The 25,833-nt window shown below is 40.9% G+C and overlaps 1 protein-coding gene across 1 annotated transcript in view; it reads left to right on the plus strand.

Annotated features, from left to right (window-relative positions):
- Positions 1 to 25,833, plus strand: part of macrod2 (mono-ADP ribosylhydrolase 2) — a 399,684-nt gene that overhangs the window by 370,446 nt on the left and 3,405 nt on the right. The window contains exons 11-15 of the mRNA XM_026190215.2: positions 1,576 to 1,635; positions 6,195 to 6,233; positions 6,661 to 6,699; positions 8,816 to 9,076; positions 9,622 to 9,684. Of these exons, the coding sequence (XP_026046000.2) occupies positions 1,576 to 1,635; positions 6,195 to 6,233; positions 6,661 to 6,699; positions 8,816 to 9,076; positions 9,622 to 9,684 (462 nt within the window). The remainder of the gene's footprint in view (positions 1 to 1,575; positions 1,636 to 6,194; positions 6,234 to 6,660; positions 6,700 to 8,815; positions 9,077 to 9,621; positions 9,685 to 25,833) is intronic.

Below are 25,833 nucleotides of genomic sequence, written 5' to 3' on the forward strand. Positions count from 1 at the left end.
GAGTGAGTGGTGTAGCTTCAGCTTATGACAGTGATTTGCTGGGTTTCGCGAAGCAGACGAAATTGAATGTTTATGCATTTAGCGACAAGTTGAATCCCAGGCCTGACTCATCGCTGTTAAAAATACTTCATGTCAGGTGCATTACATTACAAGAGCTTATATCAAAGCCAATTCCCAACACCATTCTCTTCATCCGGCTTACGGGCACAATGCCTTCAGACCACCTAAAGCGAGCGACAAAGAAGCAGCAGAGCTACATCCCTCCACAGCGTGCACCGGGTGATAGCACAAACACAAACTGTCAGCGCATAATGCTTTTATCAACACACCATCTTGGAACGAAGCCTGAAGGTACCAGATACTGCTTATCAGGATAAACTACTGACATTTGTCTGTGCGCTGATGTCCTGAATAAGCAATGACACAAACTGATGGCCACATAGAAGCGCGTGTGTGCGTTTGAATAGCAGAAACAATAGCCATAATAACATAATAACAATAACAGCAGTTTGGTTGTTACTTGCAGACGTACAGTATAAAATTCAGTTTTATGAGCTGTTTGATAAATGTTTGATACCGCCTGTAGCAATTCTCTCCAAGGTAGAGTGTTGCAAAGCAGTACATGAAGAGCTTTTATTTTATTTTTTTTAATTGTGATCACAGTGGGATTAGCAGTGAGGTTTTCCCACATCTAACTGCTCAAACCTCATAGTACATGTGCAGCCATCTGAGCGAAAAGCAATGTTAGTTTTACAGTCTGCAGAAGAAAGTCTTCAGATTACTGTAGATGTAGAAACGAGGGTGCTATCAAAATGTTTTCCTCCAAAAGTCACCCCCATGATCTACCAATTACACGCATGTGTGTTTTCACTTTGGGTGAACATAAAAGGGCTGTTTTATAAGCGCACTGTAAAATGTGATATTCCAAAGTGAAACAATGTGGCTGAATCGTAAAGGCTTGGTCGAGAGGAACTGTTTTCTTGTCTTGACCAAGTGTGCTGGGTTTTTATTATTGTATTCCTCACCAGCTATTTTATGCTGCATACAGTACCACACTATACTGAAACAACCCCTGATAATTCCTGGCTCTGTTGTATCATCATACTAGCCCTTTCCTGGTCCAGTTTGGCCTTGTTTGATGGGCTTCTGCACTGGTGCCAAAGACTGGCCTTTTATTCTGCTCCATCAGCCAGAGTTTGAATCAGTCAGCCTGGAAGCTATTCAAAGGCTCAAATGACTGCAATTCTCACACGGGAATGACGCTTTTGTCCCAGACTGTGGTCTGGAGTTGGTGTCAAAGCCTCACATTCTTCCCCTTTTCTCCCACCAGCGTCATTTTTATCAGGCGGGTATAAAACAAAACACAAGAGCCATCATGCTCTCCCACGGGCTTTTGTCGCGTGGTCCACAGAGACAGAACGGCCAAGAATAATCACTGCTTCAAAGAGTCAGCTTTACTCACACCATCTCACTCACCTTGATGCCAGAACGACATGCTCCTTGCTTCCTGGTAGCGTTTTGGGATAAGGATGTGTCTGCTCAACTGAATCACCATTTATTTTTGTTGATTTATAGATAACACAAAACCACCTACCAAAGCAGCAACCGAGGAAGAGAGTGAGGACAACACCAGAGGTAGAGTGCGCTCGTTCTGACTGTGCACGTTTGTTCCGGCTCCTTCTTCTTAACGCGCCAGGGAAACTTTACTGGCAGAGGAAACACTGATATGTGTTTACTTTAAAAACAATTGTTGTGTGTGTATAAAGTAAAGGAGCGTTCTCTTGGTCAGTAATCTCTTGCTCTTCTGATGCCAAGTTCCTCTTTGGGGAAATGAATACAAGATGAAGCTCGGTCTTTTTAAAAGAATGTTTTCTTAGAGGCAAACTTGTTTAAGAAGCCATTATCTGGCTATTCTGCAGTTTCAGCCCCTTTGGATGTGTAATATTGAAACAATTATAGGCTTCTCCGATACGATGGACCAAAGATAATTAGATTCTTACACTGGAGGGTGTTAGTAGGCAATTAAAATCGTACACCATCCATTTGTCTTCAAGCCTTAAGGTTGCAAGGAATTTTTTGAAGATAGCAGTCATGGCTGTTGTCTTTGGGGAAACCGTTCCTCTCACTGATTGTGAGAGGCTGGTCTAGATAGTGCAGTCACTTCAAGGGCGCCACAGCATTCTGTGTTCCTCAACAAAGCACAATAAGTCTTTCTCCCTGCCTCTTCAACATACCTTTGCCATAATCCACAGTAATTCAGTATGATTCACAAATTCAATCATCAGCATTAGAAGGGCATAAGTATTTTGTAATAATCTTTATAAATCCTAATTTATCAGGCCCCGCAGCTTAATAGTAACTAATCCATTCACAAAAGGCCTTGGCACAGCTTTCTAGCATGGGAACAGTCAGTCCTTGACACAACCTCTCTCACAGGGAGGCAATGAAATGATTTTGTGCTGCCTGCACTGTAAAGGTTAGGTCTGGTTCGATGTAGCACATAGGTGGGATTAATCATCGAAAACACTCAAGATTGCACAAAGCAAAGGAAACGCTAAGTGCAAAAACAACCTGTCAGTTACATAAAACAGACATTATAAGGTGCTTGAGAGCCTCGTGCTACTTGTGTGTACCAGAGCAAGCTCTTCTAGCAACTAAAATATGTATTTCACTCTTTCATGCACTATAGTCATTGGTGTAGTGAAGGACCTTTTTGTAAAAAAAAGCATCAACTCTGCAGCAGAGTTGATGAAGTGTGTCTGTCAATATGCCTCTGTGGGATCCATTACTCTTCAGGGAATTCACGCCACAGTCCATGGGTCAGATATGAGGGGCTTTTAGTCACAGTACCGATGAAGGGAAAACATCAAGGTTTTCACCAATGTTTTGCCCTGATAAATACACTGGTTAGTGGACTGAAGGTAATTATAGGATCTCTCCGTCCCACACAGAAGCACTGCTGCATTTACAGCTCTTTTGTCACCTCACAAGCAAAAGGCCTCTTTCGCCTCAGTGGACTCAAGGAAGGAGACAGTTAAAAGCACACAATTAACACATACACCCAGGCCAAACATAAAAGAGCAAGTAACCTGTGGTAGCACCCACCATTCAAACAACACAGCAGCTTCTGTTTTTGAACACTAGACAGCATCAAAATACAGCTTATTTTAATGCATATATTTCATTTAATTTTCAAAAAGGATATTCCACTACACAGCATAGCATACATGATGCACGATTAAGTCATATTAAAAGAACAACGCAGGTGGCTTTCAAGTTTGATCAACAGCATTTTATCTCTTCTTCAAATGAAGCTAACATGATCCAACGTCATCGGCAAACATCCCTGGGGAGTATTTGAAAGGTGGAGGTCACAGACTGACTCTGTGTGTGTGTGATGAGCTGTGCTGTGATGTAATCCACATGAAACAGAAGCACAGCATGCAGACGCCACAAGCTATAGAAAGAAAAACCAAGAGAGGTAAAAAGGTGGCTGAGACACGGAGGTGAAAGCTGGCACGGAGTTCCAAGCTGGACTCGAACCTCTTTAGAGCACACCTGAGTTGGCAAGCAGCACTACAGTGCCCATTATTTGATATCAGATTGGTATTAGTGAGATTAGTGTGTTACAGGACACAGTAAAATATGGACATTAAGCCAGAAATCAATGCCTGTTTGCCTGGAATGCTTGAGAGTAGTGGGAAAGACCGGGGATAGAGAGGGGGGGATGGTGAGAGATGGCACAAAGTGGACATGCAGATTAATAACGCTACGTGTGGACAGACAGTGAGCCTCTCTGTGGGATGCCATCTAGCTCCGTGGTACCCTATAAAGCATCTCTCACAAACGTGCTTACTCTTTACTCTGTGCACACATACCTCACGTGCAAAAGGTCTTTGAACGATTGCTATTGCTCATGTTTTTCCTTTTTCCTTTACAAATGTCTCATGAATTTTTCACATTCCCTCATTTTTTATCTTTTTTTCCTGTCCTTTGCTCCACTTTGCTTTAATAAAAGGAATAGTAGAAAGGCCTGGGGGAGGGGGAGGGGGGATTGGAACCGAGCTAATGGTTGGATGTGAGTGTGTGTGAGTGTGCACGCATTCCAGCTAACTTGTTCCCATTTCCATTTATTCCCGTGTGAGATATTGCTTTTATTTACTAGTAAACATCAACTACAGGTGATGTTTACTTAACAGGCGTGCAAGTAGGGTACAAAAGGAAGGTTGAATATCAGCCTATAAATTGTTTATGTCCTTGTAATACTGTAGCCCTGAATGTGATGTAGACATTAATAAATCATTTAAGTGTGTGTGAGACGAACATTTTATTCGGAAAAACATTGCGCTTTTGCTCAGTCAACAGAAGTGCAGGCGAGTACCTAAAATTGCCTTTTTGTCACCATGTTTCTTGAAGTGGAATTCATCAGAATATTGACAGTAAAAGTCTCGAGGTGTTGCCCGAACCCTTCTGTGTGAAGTATGTCAGACCCTTATTTACAGTGATGACAGTATTGTATAGCGAGCACTGGGGAGGAAAGCTATGGCAATGCTGCCACCTGGTGTTTCGTATTCATGGATGAGCGATATCCTAAAGGTGTTATTTGGGTTTTTACCTTTTAAAGAGACAGCATTTAAATTGATCTTACCTCAGAGCCTTTAGAAGTCACATCTGCACAATACATTTATTTGTTTTTCCTTCATTTTTGCATGTGGTCTTTTGGTGTGTGTGTGTGTGTGTGCATTTCATCCACAATCTGTCCCACGTTTTCCTTTATCACAAATTGAATGCAGTTTCATTCAATAAGCCAAATACAAATGATCAAATAACAAAGAGGAAATTACAGTCTGCCTTTTGTCATATCTGATAAATTGTTGTTTGGGACAGATAGATACTTTGGACAGATACAAGGCCCTCGCATAATTTTAAACAAAAAAGGTGACCTCAAGGCTAGCGGAGGATTCATCTTAAGTTGTTTTTCCCCCAATGAAGTATTCTTTTCAGCCCCCTGTCTGTGGCTCTATCTCAAATGCCAGTCATGATTAATAGAAAGGCTCGCCATCTACTGTGTGTCACCAGCATTCTGCATGATGGACAGAGATACTTGAGACAAACATGCAGCACTGGTAGAACTGGCCTTTTTCCCATTTAATGGAGGCTGGCATTTTTATTGTTCTGAGTGCAGGGCAAAATTGCATAGATATGAAAAATGGTTTCTCTCTGCAGCTTGTTAAAAAAGCAATTATAGAAGCTGCACAATAGCCATTGTAAAGCATGTTCTCTTATTGGTGTCATGGCTTTCATTTACTCAATTTGTCCCAAATGTCATTGGTTTATGTGCCTGTCTGTGTGTAAGAGTGCAAGAGTGCAAGAAAGCGGTGAGGAGGGTGGGAGTAGTAACAGATAGGATTTTTATTCATATCAAATTCTGCCTTTTGTGCATCCGGTGGACATTTCTATGGAGTTCAGTTTATAGGAGGATGTAACAGGATAAAGGCTGTAATGACTTGAAATTATAGTTTGGTGATGGCAGCACCTGTGTGTAATGTACGAGTAACGTTCTTCAAATATATGTGTAGCATATATATGCTTTTATATAAAAAGCTGTAAGATGATTCATTTTTATTTGTTTATAACCAAAACTGCAAAAATATTTTTATTCAGTCTAGCTGACCAGGGTGAGTTTGGGCAACACTACAACATCGGCATGTTACCTTATGCACGCAACATAAAGTAACATGCCCTGCAAATTTTCAAAGCACTACTGTGGCTTATTACTTCCCCAATGCTACAAATTTAAGAGCCTCTTTCTTATAACAAAGACCCAAAACTGCTGTCTTAAAGCTAGATATGTTAAAGACCTCCTGTGTTAGTCCCCTGTTGTGTTTATGCAAAATATAGAGTAATTAAAATGTTATTAGAAACATCAGTAGCAAGTATCTGTAAACTCAAACATGGACAGAAAATCCCAACAGTATAATGCTGTTTCAGTAATGAAAAATAACTTAGGTTGGACGTTGCTGCTTTAAAATGCGGCGTCAACACCCTCAAAATAAATCCTTTGCATTAGGAAGATGAAGAGCTAACAGTGATCATTATTATGACTGTTTCCTTTGCTTTTTAAAACGAATGACTGGTATTATTCATACCGATGCCTCTGTTTGGCTGATGATTTTTTTTCTCTCCCTTTTCAGGTACAGAGGGAGGAGGTGATGAAGATAACGGTGACAATGGTAATGTAGCTCTACGGACCATTAGCGCATGTTCTGAGCCTCTCGGCTCTACCGATGCTTCTTGATGTCATTTGTCATCAAAAATTGAATTTTTTTTCTTTGTTTCAGTACAGTCTTTCCATCCCGTGTGTCACCACTCTAACAAAAAAAAGTTCTCTTATCACAGAAGCGTGGAACAAAGAAATCCCTCAATTATGTATGGCTTTAGAAGTGACATTCTTTTTCCCTTCGTTTTTGTCACTTAATTTATGCATGTCTTTGTGGATCCATTGCTCTCATACTGTAGAACAAAGGCAAAGCTACAGAAAGAGATGGAATGAAAAGGCTGTTTGAGGTGATATCGAAAGCCAAGTCTATTCAACTCCAGACGCTGGCGCTAAACCCGTATGTTTTCTCTTTTGAATTTCTCTTGTCTTTCTAAATACAGATGAACCTCAAGATGTGGAGATGGAGAGTCAGAGTCAAGGTAAAGTACAGTTACAAATCAAGGGTCCAACGGTGGAATTACGTGTTGTCTGGGTGCAGACTTAAGCTACGTCCGGTATTTTTGAAAATGGAGATTTTCCGTTTTCGTTTTTTTTTTTAAAAATCCCGTCCACACGTAAACGCAAAAACGAAGGAAACCGCTGCTAGGAACATGCCAAAGCAACAGGTGGCGATATTCCTAACCGTGTAGAAATGTTGGCCAATCAGAAGTCTAGAAGCCTGGGTGGGAAAGAGTAAACAAAGATGGCGCATTGAAGCGGAACAGTCTGGAAGGACAGAAACTGTGTCTATATATAAGCATTTAAACACTGCAGAGAGTAGAATTAACAGTAATGGCATTTTGTCTAAGACCGCCATTGCAGAAATCCATTTCACCGAAACAATAACGTGACTCACATTGTGACGTCAAAAAAGGCGCACACCTTTGACGCTGGTTTTCTCGTCCACACGGAAATGCAAAAACGGAGTTTTCGAAAATTTCCACGCTGGCAGGAGTTATTAAAAATCCCCGTTTTCAGTGACCGAAAACGCCGTTTACGTGTGGATGAAAGGTGCAAATAGAAAAATCTGCTTTTCAAAAATATCCCGTACGTGTGGACGTAGCCACACGTACGTAGATTACTGTACCCAGCACTCACTCAAATAGAATTTTAATCATTACTTATTATTAATCTCTGGGTCTCCTCCACAGTGTGTTATTTGTTTTTTGTCCTGTCTTCCTCCCATAACCCCCAACTGGTCGCGGCAGATGGCTGCGACCAGCTTAGTTCTGCTGATGGTTTCTTCCTGTTAAAATAGGAATTTTTCCTTCCCACTGTCACCAAGCGCTTGCTAAAAGGGGGTCATTTGATTGTTGGGGTTTTCTCTGTATTATTGCAGGGTCTTTACCTTACAATATATACACCACATTGTTGATGTGATTTGGTAATATGTAAGTGAAATTGAATCGAATTGAATTTGATTGAAGCGCACAATGAGAGTTGACCAACATCCAGCTTCTCAGTCGCTCGATCTTTTTAGAGTATTTCTTCCTTTTTAAATCCAACCTGAGCCATCTTGTCAGCAGAGCAGAAATAAGTAGTACACACTGTTTTAAATGTGTATGTATAACACATCCAGAGGCTCTGATGTGTTGTATTGTGCTGACAGCAAGAGCCTCAAATGAACTGTGTGTGTGTGTGAATGTGTTTTAAAGGAGCAACTATTAACTTTGAGCCAGAACCATTTCTCTTTTCTGAATATCCTCTGTGCTGCTGGTATATAATTAAGATTCTGCATTTGCATACTGGCAGCGCCTCGTCTCTCCTCTGTTTTTGTTTTATTCAAATCCAATCCCATTGACAGCGATTTGACAGATAGAGCTTCTCTGAACATGAATTTTGTAGATATTCCATGAGCAAGTTATAGCAAATGCTACCCTGGGATGGTATCCAAGAGCTGAGATATGTAATTACTTTCTCATGAGACATAAACAGAGAGTTAGGAGCTTGGAAGAGCAAAAATATACAATTTAAAACAACACCTGCAAGATAATTCTGCAAAAAAAAAAAAAAATGCTGCTGTTACATCATTCTCAAGTGTGTGTGTACTGCAGGTGAAATCCAGCCACCACAAATCAATATGATGTTCAATCTGTGGTCTTGGTTACTTAGTAAAAAATGTAGTCTTTGTGCAAAAACCAATATTAGCCAATTTATCTACATCAGATACTGTTTTCATCCACATTTAGCTTTGTGTTATTTTTTACACTCATATTTTGTTCTTTGACTACTAATACTGTACATATTTTTGAATATAGATGACTTTTCTTTAAAAAGTTAAAAACTCTTTTTGGCTGCACGCCCCCAAAAGACACCCTTAAAACCTCCACCATTCCAACTCTTTTGACGATGTTTCCTTCTTTTCTGTTACTTCCATTTAAACTGACAAAGAGCTACCTGTTGGTGTGAATATGTTTGACAGATTTCTGTCAGCAGTAATGAAGCACAGGTTGGTTTTGTGCCACATGTAGCTAGATTTAATAGTAAGAGCTTTGACTCCCAGTGTCTGAATTAATCCTTCAAAATGCACTGCCATTTATTTATTTGTGCCTTTAGATGGTGATCCAGCAAACGCAGAGCAAAACCCAGAACAGTGCGACAGTAAGAATGAAGTTCAAAAGAAAGATGGCGATAAAGACACCGATGGGGATAAAGACACCGATGGGGATAAAGACACCGATGGGGATAAAGACACCGATGGCGATAAAGAGACCGATGGCGATGAAGAGACTGGAAATATCAATGAAGGAAGCCCCGCCCACGATGAAAACAAAGGTCAAGAAACTGGTACCAACGACAATACAGAGGGGAAGAAAGGTATGTACAAGAGAGCAGTTTGGCTGTGTGTTTTATCCATTCGCATCAAAACCTCTGAGATACTCAGTGTTGATGATAAAAATGATTTCTGATGATGATGATTTCCTTGTTTTTCTGTTGTTTCTTAAATTACAGTTTAATATCCGCAGGGTATTAGGCAGGAAGATATGAATAAATCAGTTCAGTTCATGAAACGTAGTATAGTAAAATAACTAAAAACTAAAATAACTAAATGGAAAAACAGATTTTAAGATTTTTTTTCTTTTTATCAGTAATGTAATGTTACAGTACAGAGCTGGTAATAAATGCACAAACGTCTCAGCTGTACAGACAGAAGAAACAGACCCAAGTGAGGAGGTCTTGGATCTAAACTGTATGCAGACCGAGCCTCACGGTCCACAGCACATGCATGTTTTAAGGCATATTAACAGAGCTGCTCTGACTGAAGACTAGACAGGCTGAGCTGGGGTTTTTTGCAGGCCAATGAAGACTCTTGTGTCATGTTAGAGTAGTGTAGTGTAACATCTGCTTCTTTTCCTTAACAGAGGAAGTGCAGGCTCCTCAAATGGAAGTAAATGTTGTGGAAAATCCTGACGACAATATGGAAGGTAAGATCTGATTTGTTGGATTTGATTTGTATGAATGTGCTTTTCTGGTCCAGTGTGATGCACTTGTATACTTGCATACTGAATTTGTATTTTTGTTGGTCTGTTAGTAGCACTAGTTTATACTTGGAATCAGTTTCTGCCCACCTGAAACATCAATCAGTATAGAAAGTTACGACTGCAGGGAACCACAAGTGGCCAAACACATCTCCAGCAGCCATGATGGTGATGCTGAGAACAGCCAGCATCACATTACAGCATATTCTAAAGTTATCAGTGACTATTATGACTGTGTGGAATCGGCATTGTTCTTTACTTGGCAGATTTTCCCTGAACTGATCATTTCAGTCATAAAAATGACTGTATTTAGCTGTCAGCTTGGTGAAGACGGCGACAAACCGTCTATTTCTCACTTTGATTAGCTGGTATCGCTTTGAGTAACTGCAGCCACTCCAATAATCAGGCTTGCTCTGCAGACTAATGGTATCAGCATATTTATCCCCATACCTTGCATAGCAATGATGCTGTGTATCATAATTGTAGCATGCTAAATCACAGCCTTTGGTTTTTACTACTACTAAAAACGTACTATTTAACTCGTAATGCAATAGTGCTCTTATTTTCTCCTAGCAGAGTCTGGTATGGAGTAACATTTTAAAGCTTCTGATTTGTGTAATAGATAGCTTAACGTAGCAAGAAGCTAGGATTAGAAGAGACTTTGCAGGAGAGTCTTGTGTCAACAAATCCTTTGAAAAGTGTTGAGTCTATATCCAGGGCCTTGCATGGCTTATTGCTTTGTCCTATAAACCAACACTGATGTCCCAAACAACTGAAAAACAGATCAATGGGCTAAACCATTGGGTTATTTGTACTTCATCAGTGTGAGCATGGGCACTCTAGTTTATTTGTGGTCATCCATATACCCTCCTGCTGCTAGGATGGCTAGGCTCAGGTAGAGCAGGTCATCTACTGATCAGAAGGTTGGTGCTTCAATCCCTGGCTTCTCCAGTGTGCATGCCAAAGCACCTTTGGGCTCATTAATTAAAGTGTGAATGACACAAATAAAGCATGTGTAGGAAAAAAAGTACTTGTTATAGAAAAGCGCACCATCTAACCAGACTATCTAAGAGTAAGGAGTATATACTAATCCACAGATGGAACTTTTTAAGAAAACAAATGTATATTTTATAGTACTTTAAGCTCTATATATGTGTACTTATTTAAAATATTTTCATGTGCAGTAAGAAAGTGTATTAAGGCTAGATGTAAAATAAAGGATTGTTATGTCAAGTATTCAGACATTGTTGTTGTTAACCAGAATGAAACCACTAAGTATGCTTTACTATAGAAGAAAACAATCTCTTAAAGTAATCTGCTGAAATTGTACTTTATAGTTACTTTGTTGCCATCTCTTTTTTAGCAAAGTTTCCATATATGTAGCCGTTATTTATTAAACTTCTTGAAGCCATTCACTTACGGGCTTCTCTCAGCATAGGCAGTTTGTTTCTGCACAAATAGATTATCTGTCTTTGTTACCACATTTTTCTCTGGCTGAGTAATTCTTTTAAGAAGTTAAGGCTAAAGTTTGGAACCCCAGCCACCCCACTTCTACTAACACAAAGGTCTCAGTCACTCTCTTGCCTCTATTTCACTTTCTCCTTGACTGACATTCAATTAATTTAGGGTGAGAGTGAACTTTCCTGATAGATCTGTCTCAGATAGCCTTCTCCGTTCTCCCTGAAAGCCAGTGAAATATAGCCTTCAAACTCTACAGGATTTTCTTCAGTGGAAAGCTTCACTCCACCCTGTTGACTGCCTCTTGCCTGAGCCCGCTACTGTCTGTCACCGTCTAGGCTTCCATAGGCTACATACTGCGTGGTGGCACAGTCGGGCGGTAAACAGTGGTGCCACTCCTGATTGCAGGCAGATTGCATTTGGTATAGATGAGCAGCAGCCTTGGACGGAGTGCAAACCCAAATAGTCTGAGATATTGAATATCATGCAGACCAACACAGCTTGGCTTAGCCATGCGTAACCAGCTATTCACAAGACAAGACCAAATGATTCCAGAGCAAATAACCTTTTATTAAACATAAGTGTAATCAGGCTGCCTGCTCATGGCTGTAAAGGTTAAATCTGCTTCACTGAAAGAGGTAATATAATAGTTCATAATGATGGGACGAATGCATGAGAAATCAAACAATTTGAGGATATAATATGAGGTTGCTGCACATATACACACATATGTCTGTATGTGAAGCCTGTGTGTGTGCATACAGGGATCTTCTGAGCTTCCATGTGTGACCTTCTGCTGGATTTTCAACACTGACATGACATTATATATCCACTCTGTACATTAGGTTCCTCTTCATGTTACTTATTGATTGCTTCTGTCAAAACATCAGGCAGTAACTGAAAGCACAACGTACCTCGGTTAAGTTTTGTAACAGATTTGTGCATTTCTAGAGTACATAAATACCTTTGAAGATTATCTTGCCATTCAGTCAAACAGACGTTACATCTATCATATCTTATATTTGCCTCATTTCCCCAAGAAAGGATTTATGTGTCTTATTTAACTTTTAATCTTTGATAAGCTGAATTATTTTTCCTTACTTTTCAAACTGCCTATAACTAGTTAATAACTTATGCTGGTTGCCTGGCTTTCCAGTGCAGCCTTTCTTTGCAAGACTACATCTCCCAAATTATTCACAGACAACTTTTATTTTCGTATCCCTCCTTCCCTCAATGGGTTGTTGTCCTCCATAGTGTTCGTCCAGTAGCAGCATGGATTCTGGTCCGCGCCACTCTGTCGCTCTGAGTTTGACATTGTTGTGTGTTGCATTGCAAGTGCAACAAAAAGCCCTTCTAAATCTTTGAGTGGCCAGAGCGTATGGGCTGAAACTGATTGGAAATCGCTCCCAAATGTATCTTGGATCCAAACTGCAAGAATGTTGTCTGTTGTCCAGACTTTCTAAATCCATTCTGGATAAAGTCTGAACGTGCCATAAAATGGATTTGGGCTGGCAGTCTGTGCAATCCTGGGTAACTTGGCTGCATGCACTAATCTCAAATGTGTATCCGTAGGATCAAAATCATTGGAATATGGTTAATTATATATATATACATGTGTTTTTTACCAGTGATCTTGCCTTGCCATTTCCCATTATGTGCCCTCTTAGTGTGAGCTAACATTACTAATTCAATCATCTCCAAAAGTCTGTTTTTACAAGAATTTGCCATATCTGACTTACCTCGCCGCCTGCCAGGAAGACTGACAGTAGCAAAAATACACCTTTACTTGCACTTCAAAGACCAAAGGCACTTGTAAACAAGCATCTGGCTTTGGGCTCGGTGCGTGTGTGTATGTGCGTTTGAGTTTGTGATTGAAAAACAAAAAGAAACAGAGAGGTAATTACCACGAATCCCATAAAAATGCATGAAAACTGATGGCCACGGAGCTACATTGTTTAATATTTCTTCCCCAAATGTATTACAAAATCTTTTTTAAACAATTCTTAGCTCCATGTATCTGGTTGTTAATTGCGTGAATTTTTTAAACACTTTCTAACCTGCGTAGTAACCCTATAATTTCAAAACATTGACTGGATTCGTACGCCATGTTGAGCTTAACTAGTGCTTTAAAGCATTGCAAATTAAAACTCTAAACTTCAGTCTGAACATTAACGAGTTAAGATGAAACCATGGTTGCCAATTTGCTATCAGTATCCAAGATTAAAGATAACTCGGATGCCCCTAATCACAAAATCAAGGGAAAAAATCAGTTGAGAAAGGAAGACTCGTTGGCTCTTGTTGAGTAAAGCTTTCTAATTTGTTGCTGGGATAATTGTTCCGTTGTGTACATCATTTTATTGACCACAGAGCAGGATTTGCAGTAACTGTAGCAGACATCAAAGAGCTACACTGTTCCTGAGGTTGTGGATGCATCCTTACTTAAAAATTACCCACTTGGTATTTTCTAGTCTTTTAAACATTCATACCAGGAGGCCACGCTGATTAACCTCATAATGAGCAGGTTACAATATTCATATTATTATTCACATTGAAGGATTCATTACAGACAGACTGTGTATGTCTCTACAATTTTCTTAAAAGGCCATCCTGTTTTCCACTTGCACATTTATATCTGTGGTCTCCCAGTTGCCAACAACGTTGGTTGACACCCCGTAGCTCTCACGTAGCTCAATATTACACATATGGAAGTGTGTATCACAGCTAAGCATGTCAGTCCCAGAAGAATCACACTAAATATCGCAAAGCTGAATAAAACAGTTTTGTGTTGTTCGTTTTCACTGTCGTCATCTTTGTAACTTGTTAATGTAATAATTTATTCAGTGAGTCAGGTTTTATCACTTCGTATTACCAACTACGTCCATCTCGTGTTTATCTTTCTCGCCTGTTTGTATACTGTAAATATGTTGCTCGGTTCAAGTCCTCCTGTTCTTAACTATATATCTATATCTGTCTGACCTCAATGCAACTTTATAAGCATCTAAAAGCAATAACTGAAGTGAAGATTATATTATGGGTTTTGATCTTGAGTATCTGTGCGAGGAAGAGATATATATGGAGGAAGGCACAGTAATATATATGTATATCTACACACACACATCATCTTGCACGAGAAATACGATTCTTTGCCTGATAGGAGAAATGCTATAAAGGCTCCACATACTGAATCAAAGCCTAAGCAGCCTATATTTATGAATATTCATAACACACTTTAGAATGAAAATCGCGGGGCTAGATTGTTATTGTGTTTGGAGGATCTGTTCAGCAAGCCTTGTTCTGGTGACTTGTGAGAGTGGGCACCCGCTTCAGTGAGCTCCTGGAACACTCATAAATTAAAATAAGACTCTTTGCCTAAAGCTAGGAATAAATAAATCTGAATTGTGAGCAGAGATTGTTTTTCCTTCATGCAGCATGATTTTCCTACAGTAGTCGATAGCTATTGTCTTAGCTCCAAAGGTAAGATTTAATGGCTGCAAAGGTTCAATGTCACTGAATAAACAGCAGCTCGTCCATAATTTCTTATCAGGTTTTTAGCTGGCTTTACCTACGAGGAGCTTTTGCATGTAATAGATTGCAAATGTTTTATTTATTTTTGTGCTCTCTGATTATATTTATTGTTACGTGCTTGTCAATTTAGTATGTGAGCATTAGACTTGCTCAATATATTCCTTGAAAACATTGCTCAGGAAACCTTGCAATTAAGGAAGCCAGAATCTTCTATATGTAAGTGATCCTAAAATTTTCCTACCTTTGATTAAGCTGGCCTCTGGCAGAGGCTGAACAGGGTTGAAAGGAGCTCCTTGACTATGGAAGGAGGCTACTTTAGCGGGGTGGCTGGGTGCAGACCAGACGAACAAATAAGGGACAGACTGTAATGGGATACTAAAGCCAAGCAGAAGGAAGCTTGCAGGGGAGACAGAGAGACATACCCAGCAGGTTATCACAAACATTTTAGCCTCAACACAGCAGAGACAAGGCCCCATTACAAAAATACAGAGCTTACATCCCCCCTGCTCCTCTGTCCCTTTTTTCTTTGATTCCTTTTCACTGCTCAGACTTGTTCTGTTGTTTAAAGCATCACAACAACTAAAGAAAACGCAACTTCATCATAATTATCCAAGTTTTCACTTGTTATTTGAATGCCTTCATGTCACAAACTGCAAGCACCAAATGTGTATTTTTTTCCCCGCTGCCCTGGTGGCCGGGATGTTTTGAACATGCCGTATTGATGGCCGTGACTGCTTTATTTAGCACTGTGGCTTCGCCACAACCACTCACAGCTTACTGTATGCGATGTTATGATCAAAAAGCCCAGCTGCATCCATGAGTACCATATGGTGCCCAAGAACATGCACACAATCCAGCTCTCGCCACTTCACAAACAATAACAAAAAAAGTTTCAAATAGAGGTTCAAAAAAATCCCCTTCTAACAACCGTCTGGAGAATTGGTTGCATTTTCTTGTTAGGAAGGTTTATTTGGGGGGATATTGATTTCTATGTATTTTACTTCCTTATTGTAGCAGCTTGAGTGGTAGAGACCAACAACAAGCCTAAATGGCTCTTCTGAGTCCAACGCACTCGGAGACTCGAAGTTCCAGTGAATTTATCCCACAGTTACTAGTATACTCCACTTAGAGTTTGATGTCGCTTTGCATTTATGGTCCTTTGTCTACAAAAGCAAAAAAGCTTTACTTAATTGGTTGTATTGCACCCCTTTGTCTTGGTCTTTTGTGAACAGTGGGATACTGGTGATGTAAACCTAATTTTGGAGAGCAGCGCAGCCTTTCCTGTGGCTAAGGGTTGTCAGCACACAATTAACTTTTGGCATAACATTGTATACTGTAACACTGTGTGGCTCCTAGGGGAGCAGGCTGCCACTAAATGAAGATACTAGGCTAAACTTATATTTTATAGCCTTTTATACCGACTGTGAAAGTTCAGTGTGAGCAGCTTTACCAGTCACATGCTGTGGCATTGTTTCTGAGTACCGAGTGGTCACATTAATTCAGCTTTTCTCCTTATTATTAAAATCAGTTTGACTCCTGCTTTTGATGTACTTTGGCAATTTTGGGTTACTCTGTATCAAATAAACATAACAGAGATAAAAACACAAACGTTTCTGAAGCTTCATCGTGAAATCCCCACTGAAAAAGTGTAGCATGTTCATATCCAGTTCATTTAGACCGATAATGGAACCAGCAGTTAACTTCGTCTTTAAGCTGCTCACACACAGTTCGCATCGCCAAAAATATTTATCACGATATATATTTGAACATTTGCGATAACGATATAACTGACGATATAATTGATGCGAGACAAAATACAACTCCACAACATTACTAGCGCAAAAAGACAACCTTCCATTTATTTTCACTTAAACAAGAAGCTGGTTTTTATGTACATTAAAGCTTTATAAAAATGTAACAGTGCAAATGCAAATTCCTTGCTGAAAGTTTAACCAAAAGGCATTTCCACTAGAAATGGGCTGACATGTCCTGAGCATAACCATGTATAATATCCACTGAAGTTAAAAAGAGGTGCTTTGCAACATTAAACTGCAGTGTGCAGTACGTATTTTTCAGACCATAAGGTGCACGGGATTATAAGACACATTAAGCGAAACAAAGCAGTCAGATAAATCAAACTTTATTAAACTCATTCTTCTTGCTTCCTCCACTTCTGTACCATTGATTTATTAATGAATGAATTCTGCTCTATTCCCATGTTGTTGCAGTATATTAATGACTAACCTCGTATTGTGGAAGGATTATCTCAGTTGTTCTCCTGACTGAAGTTTGGTCCGTTTACAGCATCCTGCCATGTGATTGCATTTGTCTCTAATTATCAGGAACTTTAACGTTAACTTTTATAAGTGGAAAAGTGTTAGTGTTCATCCTCCAGCTTCACTGTTTATGTTATGCTAACAGAGCTGTGTCGCTAGCGATCAGGTAGCACATCATTATATACCAGCTAGCCCAACTTCAGTAACCCTACAAACGTCACTGCTGTTTAGTTTCCTGTCTTCATTTATGTTGGAAGTGATAGCAGAGCTGTACGTTTGAATTTTTTCAGAAATCTCTCAGTCAGAACATGCAATATCATGCTTAGGTAACTAGGGAAACTAGCAAGCTAACTTCCGCTAGCTTCCTGCTAACTTCTAACTCCGTTAAATGTAATAAATTTTATTTTCATGGATGCCTGGAAGTTAAACTTCATAGTTTCACCTGGTTAAGCAGCAATGCTGATCGTTTTATTAAAGATGAAAGAATTGAGACAGTTTTTAACTCTCAGTGATGCTGCAGTGTTCGTTTGGCCTGAAGATACGGAGTTTAGGACCCAGATTACTCCCAGATTTAAGAGCATCTTAGTCCGACAAATACGACAATAACAACGGCCGCTTGCATGTTCTGCAAAAAATGTGCTTTGTCGTGTATCTGACGGACAAACACCAATCCAGTTCCACATCACTGAAGTTGCACCATTTTTACAAACCAATTCTGGTTCATCTGTTTCACTCAACAATCGGCCATGTGCGTATGAAAACAAAGGTACTGCGCATGCGCGTTTTACTCATATTCTATCGCGATATATCATTTTCCTATCGTTGCCTAACATTATACCGGTATTACCGTGAACGGTATAATATGGCCCAGCCCTACGAGTTACCATGGCGATTTAGCCAGGTTAAAGAGAGCTACTGTGGCGCTTCTGACTTGAAGCTCGCTCCACGTAGCTTGTTAACTCTTTCGCGTCGTTTCATAGCACAACCCTCTAGTCAGAATCGTAATGCCAACACAGAAGCATCTTGAACCTTCTTTCTAATGACCGATAGGCAGTGACTCCTCTGGCTGCAAAAAAAAAAGTATACATATACAGGAAAACATCCCTCCTGCTCCTTTTATCCGTGACCTCAGTAAACACTTTCCTGTCAAGGCTGAGGATACAGCCGTCTTACAGTGGCACTGAGAGCTTTGAATGCACTGCAACTCCACAAACACAGAGAAATAAACGAACCATCTTCACTAATGTGACAGCCCATTGCGCATCATTTATGCTGCAAAGTGTGAAAAGCGAACCACATACTGGAACGTGCTGCAAATATACAGAAAAACTGTTAGTAGCAACCAAAAAAAGCACTGTTGTCGAGGGGCACTAAAAACTGATGAACATGGCTAGGTACAGCCTTGATGTTGCCATGGTGACACATGAAACAACTGACTCTACTACCTAGCAGTGTGCAGCTAAATATTCTGTATTTGAACACCTAAACAGTTCATATATTTCCCACATAGCAGCCTGGATCATTTTGCATTGTGGAGAAACACAGAACGCTGGTCATTTAGTTGGAGATGGAGAGCAGCACACACTGTCTAGTGTCCATTACGTTGGCCACCTTTGGCCCAGAAGCTGGCTTCAAAGAGAGGGGGCCTCATCCAACAGGCTACACTTTTTCTCTTCTTCTTTGAAGCTCCTCTTTTGATCAGTTCTCTTATCCCGTCCCCACCCACTGTTTGGTTCACAAAAACGGCAAATGAATCAACTCTCAGCAGAGAGAGAATTTGTCAGCCAGAAGAGAGGCAACAAATGTGTTTTTGAAATGTCTGGAACATATTTTAGTCACAGTCACCGAGGCACACGTATTATAAAATACACACAGACACAAAAGACGCTGTTTGAGTGATGATGAGTGATCTCTGTATGGGTTCCCTGTCTCCTGGAGGGGGAGAGGAAGACTTGATGGGAGACTTGATGTCTACAGTTTTTATAGAATATAATGAACTGATTTACTGAAAATTTAAATATTCATTAGCTGCAGTCCAACATTATACTATATATAACATCAGCCCAATATTGTCTTCTATTGTCAAGCTCAGTTCTGATGCTCATGTGCCAATTTTTGGCGCTTTAGTTGGGCGGGCAGGGTCCACATGGGCACCCTGACTGTTCTACGGCTATGCAGTCTAACACACAACCAGCTGTGATGCACTTTATTTTTAAACTTTTCATCAGTTTGAACTACAGTAGCTCGTCTGTTTGGACCACATGGCCATTTCTGACCAATGACCATGTCGGTGGTTCACCACTGTAATTTCTTTGGACCAGTTTTGATAGATACTGATTACTGCAGTTTAGGAGACGCTCTGACCCAGTCGTCTGGCCATCACAGTCTGGCTCTAGTCAGACTCACTCATACCCTAACGCTCACCCATTTTTCCTGCTTCTACCACATCAACTCTGAGAACAAAATGTTCGCTTGCTTCATTAGTTTCAACTTCAGTACCATACAGTTTTTTGCCGTCATGCTATGTCATTAAAATGTATCACTGAAAATATATCTGCAGAGAAAGAGGGTGAACAGCTTCATCCTTTATCATGATGTCTCCGTTACGTCCATGTCCACTGCTGAAATATACGTGGTGCTTTTAATGAGGTTCGCCAATCAAGCTGCTCCTTTTCTGACCTTTCGGTGATAAACAGCTGCTCTGCCCGGGCTTCTGTTTTCTCTGCAGTCTAGACAAGCACTTTGATTATATTGACCAGTCCAATCCATAAGGAAAACCTTGAGCTGCCCAGAAGAGGCATCACTTCATAACTGCAAGTCAATGCATAACTGCAAAGACGGCAACACACACACACACCCGGGCCATCCTCTGCAAACATGCCTCTTCCACACCTCGCTCAGACGTGACGTGTCCCATTTTAATGTATCACAGGGGTTAGCCGGATCACCTAGCGCCGGATTCATCTCTCCCCCTGCAAGACCGTCTGTGTCTTGATATAGTAAACCACAATAGGTATTGAAAACAGCAGCGGGCATCTACCTGCAGCAGGCCCTTTAGCAGCACAGGGAGAGTCTAAAGATTATGTAAAGTAATTCAGTGAGTGATGAGAGAGGAGCAGGCCACCACTGACAGCAGGTTTAGCAGGTATGTAGGTCACACAGGGGGAGGCCTTTTTTGCATTTTTCCCTTCCGTGTCTATTTTTGTGTTGTCTCCCTCTCTTACTTCTTTACTTAATCAGTTATTCACTTATTCCTTTCATCTCTTTGCATCACAGTGTTCTGGCTCTTTTTAAAAAAAATCCACTCTGTTGTCTTCTGACAGACGGTGGTGACTTTCTCACACTACCTTGGACGAAATGGGTAATAGAAAAAGACTAAAAAGAGAGATTAAGGAGAGACTTTGCCAATGGAGACAACATTTTTACTGGCTTTCGTGTTTCTTTCAAACCCTTTGCATTATCAAAGGATTGCCACTGGTCATTTTTGTAGCATATCTGAACCCCCTTCTTCTCTTGCCATTGCTGGCTGCCTTTTAATCATCTTCACTTCTCCCCGAGTAGTAGCTTAACCCCAAAGCAGATGGTGTCCTGTTCTCTTTTCACTCATTCGGAGTACTTTGTGTTTTCTCATCTTGTCAAGCATGGCCCAGGCCTCTGTAATGAGTTTGGGCCTTTTCAGTCTGTTTAGAGGACCCTGACACAACTCTGAGCCGCCCCACCGCAGCCACCACTACAAGGTTACCCAAACCCGCAGGGGAGCACAATGCTACTTAGTGTCCACAACCCCTTGGCCTTTTCTTGGGGAGAAGAAAGGCAGAATATTAATGAAGACTCTTGGCTTTTCAGGAGGATAGCAGTAGAGAGGGGCGGTCAGTGTTTACTGAACAGGCTTGTTTTCATCTCCCTAGCCCGCAGGTCACAGCTCAATGCTCTTTAATTGGCTCAGATTGTCAGACAGTGTTCCATCTCGTAGAAGAGAAAACTCTAGCTATCAAATGCTGCCTCCAGCACCACCATCACCCCCTACTGCCTCCCTTTACAAAATCCCCTCCTCTTTTTACTGCTTTGAGAGTGGCAGCTCATGCAGCTAAGCTATTTCCACAAGCATGTACTACAAACTTAAAATTAACATATGAAAATGGGTTGCTTTCCACATTTACCAGCTCATTAGTTCTTTTGGTTGGGCACTTGTTGAGCTCCACCCATTCTTGTTTTGCCTGAGCAGGGATGTCTTTAATTATCTTTGCAGTAGGCATATCAGACCCAAAGCTATTAGCCCATGCAAAGTTCAATGAGGGACTCTTTGATACTTGTTAAATATACATAACCCAGGACAGACCAGTCCCGAGTCCCCCATAGACCACCCAGTTTAAATAATTTTCCTCTCATCCCCCTGAAAAGAATAGAGCACCGACAGATACTGGCATCGACCTTGACATTTTCCTTCTTTTTTCTCTCAAGATAACGTGCCATTGAACAAGCCGTGGCCCTCCAACTGCATCACAAAAGCTCCAAACAACAGACTGAACTCAGGCAAAATAGAAGTACTTAATGCACTCGGTGCAAGACGTCGCGCATTCTCTAGTGAACCGTTCATGTGCTGATGGCTTTCAGTTGTTCCTAGACTGATATCGCCATGGCTCATGTTCATTGTTAGAGTGGAAGCAGCTGGACACCTGTGTGATCTGCTTGGGATCAAAGCTCCGAGATGTTTTCAGACACAACAGACCAGCCTGCCATGCCATGCTTTAAGGATCAAATGAACAGAAGAAATTCTCCTAAGGGAACTGACACTGTAGAGCGCAGACACTTCTACACCTCGATCGATTTCTTTTCTTTTCTCTTTCATTTTTTTTTTTAACTGCTCAAGATGACGAGATTAAAAAAGACTGTGAGATGTCCTGTGGCTAAAGGACAAAGGGAACCTCCTGTTCTGCTCACGGCTCCTGTCTGGAACATTAAACAGAGACGGTTCCCATGCTGCTATGTGGGTGACTCATGGGGACTGCCTCCCTTGCGAGCCGGCTGAGTTGGAATGACAAGACCATTAAAAGTTGCGTAAAAGCAGAAATGCTGGTGGTCATGACAAACACCATTTAACAATGATGAGTACACTTATCACACAAAAGCTACAGCTAATCAAAAATCCGTCTCCTATTCAAACATTGTTTTCACATTTTAACTCGTCGCTGCTGCAGTTCAAACACACTTGCTGTCGTCACTGAATATTGTGCTGCGGTATACTAATGCTGACCAACAAAACGCTAACTACCGCTTGTCTAATAAATGAATGGAAGGTGGGGGGATGTAATTTTCTGCTTGTCTGCATGCGAGGGTGACTTATGCCCAACTCTCTTCCTTCCTCTCCCTTCTCTCATGTGTGGAAATGTGAGCGCATGCAGTTTTCCTCCTTCTTGATGGTTTTCTCTCCAGGATGTTTTTAACTGAACTTCTAAAAGGCTGAAATGACAGAAAAAAATGTTAAAGAACTTAAAAGTTAGTTAACGTTTGAAATGTTTCTGATATTCCGGGTGACCTCTGCCCATCTCTAAATTAGTCCGGCTTGATCTCCGTCTCCTTCGTCTTCACCAAAACACGATGATATCATGACCGATAATAACTGATTACAGTTCAAATATGTGGAATCAGATCAAAAACCCTTTTGGAAAATCTCATTACCAGTCACCTCATCCAAGTTTGCCGGTCTCAGTGAAGTCGAGTCTCTCTTTTGCACGCCCTCACTCATAAATTTGGGGTCGCTCATCTGTTGGGATGGCAGATTTTGCCACCTAATGTAAAGTCTTTCATGCATAATTGATCAGTAATTCCAGTTATGACAGCACATCTGAAAACTGCTGTGCTGATTAAAGAAGCAGTGCATTTGTCTAGTTCGGTGTCTGGGATTAGAGAAAAAACACAAGAGATGTCAGTGTGTTGTAATAAAAACATCATAAAACATAAAACATACTAAAATTATGGATTTCATTATCTTTACCCGTAAGATTGGAGCATAACTGGCAGAAATCTTTGGCTTCTATAAGTTGTGAAATCTTTACATTTTAAGATTTGTTCATGCGTTGTTGCAAAAATTAACTAAATTTGCTAACAAGCTGACAGACAGACAGTAAATAAGGTTATAGAAGTATTTGAATTATTCCTATGATAATGTTATCGTGAATGAGCCTCGTGGCCGTGATCGTTCGAAAGTAAAAATCTGATCTCTCGCAGCCCTGAAGTGTTCTGCTTTCTTCACAAAACAACACAAAGTGGCTTTTAGTAGAGCTGAAAGAGAATTAAGAGACCTTGTTGCGCAAGTGTACGAGAGGACAAGTACATTAGAATCTCTGTTTTACGAAACAGGTCCTCAACTGGCAATTTTAATAAATGGCAGCAGCAAAACACCAGCCTCGGTGTCAAAATTGAAAAGGTGACTCCTGCGTCCTGGCCTTCAAACCAGCGTACAAAGAAAAAGACCAATTTCCTCCTACAACAAGACAACGACCCAAAGCGCAGCTCCAAGCTATGCACGAAGAATTTCGAGTGGAAGAAGTCAGCTGATAAGCAATCAGCAGAGAGGCCAGCACAGTCACCAGCTCTCAATTATTTTGCCCTCTTTCTGTAGACTCACATTAACCCATGTACATACAAATTCTGTAACCAGGGCTGAATGCTCGTAATTTACATACCAGCATGGAGGCTAGGGGTCACCATCAAGGACCCCTCAAGTCCTTGGTATTAAAAAACATTGCTGTAAGCTGTCCACTTTCCCCGCTGAGGGAGTAGTCAATTCACTCTGTTTTTCTTCTATTTTTCTTATCTGCCCTCTGTGGACTGTGCTTCTCCTTCACCAGAGGCCCATTTTTCTTCTCCCCCCCAAAAAAAAATCTTGTTTATGTGTTTACCACAGCACCCTCTGATGCTCCTCTAAATGATAGCCCTTTCACTGTCAGCACACAGGAGTCAAATTAGAGAACGAGAGAAACCAATGCTGCTGTTCCCTCCAAGCTTCAGTCAGAAAGAAGCTGAAGCCACAATCATCTGAAAATCTGAACTTTTTTTTCCTTCGTTTTGATCAGTGTTGGGTATCGAAAGGGGAGGAGGATGCTACCCAAGCTCCAAGACCGTGTTGTCATTACCTAGGAGAGAACAAAAAAGGAGCATCTGGAATGAGGCCGCTGCTTCAGTGAGCTCCTGCTGCTACGCGTAGACACGCTAAGCTAGTTCATACGACGGAGGCTGTATTCCAGTGTCGGGCACATTTCCCATGTCTCGCCATCAGCTTTAATGCACATAGAGATTATGTGGAAAAGCGTTAATGAACGGCATATCATTTGATGCGTATGCATAATTAATTACTTCACTATTGATGCCATACGGGTAACACATCCAAAACACATCTGGCACAATGTGCGTGTCATGCTTCCTGTCAGTTTAGTCTATTACAGCAGGAAAATCTGCTTCTTTGATTAATTTATAATAAGCCAGAAGACATTAAAGGGAAATTCTGGGTTATTTAGAGCTGCTTTCCTTTTCTGGTTATTTTTCATCTGGATGAGTCATTTTGGTTGGTTCTGATAGCGTTTTACTTAAAGTCACGTCTGGGATCTGGGGACAGGCTGGCAAAAAATTCAAATTAAGTTTTAAATAAGTTCATTTAAGCCAGATAATTTAAACCAATTACTACTTGGAGGAGACAAAAAACAGTTTGAAGCGCACTTGTCGCACTGCTGGCAAGCACAAACGAATCAAGATTTGTAGTCTACATATGGTGCGTGCGTTACTATTTTCCCACATCAATTATGCTCCTAAGTATAATTACGTTATTACTGATAGAAATCACAGGCATTGTGCCAAAGCAATAAAAAATAACATCCAAGTTATAAATAACCAGAAGATAAAAAGGACATAATATAATTCCAAGGCCGTTTCCATGCCACAGATCAAACGGTAAAAGAAAGCAGGGGGATATTGTTGTTGCTTCATCCTTCCTGCTTTTCTGCAGTCCTTGAGTCCCGGTGGTGTCTTGGAGAGGAGAAATTTATCCCAATATGTTGCAACAGATTAAATCAGTTTTATACTGAAGAAGCAGTATAATGGATTTTCTACACAGCTGACAGAGTCCTAGTGAGACAGCCAGCGAGGGAAAGCTATTGTGCAATGCACAAACTTTCATCTCGCTTTGAGGACCTTAGATACCTGCAATTACAACCGTGAGTGTATAATGACCTCAACCGCAGCCTTGTTCCTCTGAACATACAGAACACCGGAGCAGCCTTAGACTCCATGGTTGCTTCTATCATCCCGAAGCAGTTGTATTTGTTTACATCATCACCAGACTGCCTGGGGAGTGTGGTTATTTTTATGGTCTGCTTTGTTTGGTTGATTGCTGTTGCGAAAGGGGGGAGCGCGAAGGTTTGCTCTGGGAGTGACTACGAAGGAGTTGTGCGACTACAGAGGTAACGGGGAGGATAGACGGGGAGAGGGAAGCGTGTAGAGGAGGGTTGGGGGCGTCTGTGTGTGTGTGGTGGGTGGATGTTGGGGGGGTCTCAAGCTGCCTTATGGGAACGGTGGTTTGTAATTAATTTTGAATGCATCTCTCTCCCTTCTCAGATTTTGTTTTGTTCCGTTTTGAAGTGTTGCACTTCAGGAGGGCGCTGAAATTCCAGGCTTGAGAGTTGAAGCATCAGGATAAATGGAAATGTTTGCTCATGAAATCCTGGACTAGTTCCAGGATGATCGACTCTGTTGGTCATAAAGCATTTTGACAAAAGCACAAAGAGTCGCTGAATAATCCTGAATAATGGCTGCGTTTACCCAAATTTGAGTCTGTTTAACC

Source organism: Astatotilapia calliptera, chromosome 13 (assembly GCF_964374335.1).
Source record: "Astatotilapia calliptera chromosome 13, fAstCal68.1, whole genome shotgun sequence".
In the NCBI taxonomy this organism is placed as follows: domain Eukaryota; kingdom Metazoa; phylum Chordata; class Actinopteri; order Cichliformes; family Cichlidae; genus Astatotilapia; species Astatotilapia calliptera.